At 39.4% G+C, this 2,500-nt stretch overlaps 1 protein-coding gene across 2 annotated transcripts in view; it reads left to right on the top strand.

Moving 5' to 3' along the window:
• Positions 1–2,500, top strand: part of LOC125035463 (zwei Ig domain protein zig-8-like) — a 117,148-nt gene that overhangs the window by 102,596 nt on the left and 12,052 nt on the right. For both annotated transcript variants that reach the window (XM_047627897.1, XM_047627896.1), the window contains exon 4: positions 1,015–1,116. In XM_047627897.1, the coding sequence (XP_047483853.1) occupies positions 1,015–1,116 (102 nt within the window). The remainder of the gene's footprint in view (positions 1–1,014; positions 1,117–2,500) is intronic.

Genomic DNA, 2,500 nt, shown 5'->3' with positions numbered 1-2,500 from the left:
TATATATAGGTTGTTCCTCCTTATTCCCGGGTCTGTTTTGGTGAAATGAGTGACAGTAAGACAAACGGATATCCCATAACGAGGAGATTTTCCATGTCTTTTATTCCTCCTGGGTAGTGGATATTGATTGAATCCGCTCTGTTTATTGGCGTGTAAATCCGTTAGAGTGTCCAAGTCAGCAGTTTGAGCAACTGCTTCAGAGGCTCAAGTGAACTGAAATTGTTAACTGCTGGGACACTGAAGCCTAAAGACATCCCTAATGTGAAAGATTATTTTTAAAAATTAATTTCAAGGTATGATCTATTCAAAACGTATAGCGGATCAAACTTCTGACAAATTTGTTCAGGGAAAAAGAAATATGAGTGACCTAAATTTGTAAATAGTTAACTGATTTCCAGGAAAAGGTACGGGAATAAAGATGTATATTTACAAAATGTTCAGTCAAGGAGATACTTGACAGGATAAAAAAAATGACGTTACTTAAGACAGTAGATAAAATAGATACATTCCCTTTTAAAGCCTTTTATATTTTATAGATTTAGATAAGTCCATATAATAGATAAGTGAATAGTGAATATTTGTTATATGCTTAACGAAAAAGGTGGCAGAGTTGCCAACTTGGATTTCATATTCTGGTATAATAAAATACTTTTTAACTTTTTCTCCTAAATGAAAAGGGCCTTTTAATAATAGTCTTTTTTTTTATTTCGAAGATCTTTATCATTTTTTAAGCTTTCATCTATTTATTTTTTTTTTCTCTCCTGCATCTCATTATCCTCTCAACCATCTCTCTCTTGTTTTGTTCCTTCATCAATAATACTTTCAAATCATCCTTTCCTAATCTCCTCGGTCTTATCCTTTTCTCTCTGTTTTTCTTTTAGCTTCTTCCATTGTCTCTCCTTCGACGCACTTTCATCCTCCATCAACGCCTCCCCAATTCATCACGAAGAAAGGTGTCAATCATGTTATTCTTATCGCTCTCTATCTCTCTCTTCCCTTCTTCCCTTCCGAAAGGTATCTTGGATCAGACGGCGTGATCACCACCTCATCACCGTGGGAGCTGCGACCTACTCCAACGACGAGAGATTCCAGGTCACCTTTTCGGAGAATTCGCAAGTAAGTTCTGACGCTTGGATGGATGTCTTCAGTCTTCGTCTATTTGGCTTTTTGTTTTGTCTGTCTGTCTGGCTGCCTCTGTCTTTCTTTCTTTTTGTCTTCCTCTTTGATTTTCTCTCTCTCTCTCTCTCTCTCTCTCTCTCTCTCTCTCTCTCTCTCTCTCTCTCTCTCTCTCTCTCTCTCTCTCTCTCTCTCTCTCTCTCTCCCACTCTCTCTCTCCCTCTCTCTCTTCTCTCGTCTTCAACCATCATTCGGTACTAGCTCTCCCATATCAGATTTTATGTATGGAGTTTTTACTGGTTAATGTTTCGTACTTTACTGCGTACTGCCAACACTTTATATACACATTCTATGAATGCATAAATATATATTCCATTCCGCAGTCCATAGTATGCTGCTTCATTTCTACATAATATTCTACACACGAGTTCGTGCGCATCCAAGCACATCCACAAATACACACACTTACACACACATGTACGCGCGCGCGTGCACATACACACACACACACACACACACACACACACAGGCTTTCCCAAACAGACTGACAGACAAAGAAACTAACCCGTACACACATACACACACCCATAAAAAAAACTCCTCCTACTTCCCACCCCATTGCTCTTCTCCCTCAAAAACCCAGCCACGTACCCCACCTCCCCCTCCTTCCTCCCCTCCTCCCTCTTTCCCCCCCTCCCCCTCCTTCCACCCCTCCCCTACACTTTGCTCGAGGGTACTTAATGCACAAACTACAACACAACTTCTTTTCATAAGCGCCTTTGCCTCGCCCACCCACTCACACAACTGTCCCTTTTTGTCCAAACTACGACGTTTCATCGGGCATTAGGCCTACCTTCCCCTAGGCCTTCGAGGAGGACACATGCTAGATCACAGATGATGACATAGGGAGGAGAAAAAATGATGGTGGTTTGTGAGGAGTTTATGGAAAAATAATATTGTCTTATATGTCTTAAGAAATGACATAGTTTGAGTTCAGTTTTTTTTTTTCGTTTTTTTTTTTTGTGATCTTTTAAAAACTTTTTTAAGTTTGCTTTGTAAATTTCCATGTGTTTTATCCTTTTGTGTTGCTCTTCTTCCTGCTTTCTTTTTTTTTTTTCTTTTTATCTTGCCACCGATAGATTTGTGAAAATATATGTTTGCATGTCTTTCCTTTTTTCGCCATATCATGTTTTTTAATCATTTAAACAGATGAAAAAAAAACACACACAAAAAACAACAATAAAAACAGTCAAATAAATAAATAAAAGAACATGAACACGCACGAACACATCCACACACACACACACGCTAGCCCCGCGTTTCCACCGCATCCGAAACCGTCGCTCTGAGCCAAATTAGAGTCGTTGTGGCGTTTCCAATCTCC

Source organism: Penaeus chinensis, chromosome 19 (assembly GCF_019202785.1).
Source record: "Penaeus chinensis breed Huanghai No. 1 chromosome 19, ASM1920278v2, whole genome shotgun sequence".
Taxonomy (NCBI): domain Eukaryota; kingdom Metazoa; phylum Arthropoda; class Malacostraca; order Decapoda; family Penaeidae; genus Penaeus; species Penaeus chinensis.
This window is presented reverse-complemented; position numbering and strand designations above follow the sequence as displayed.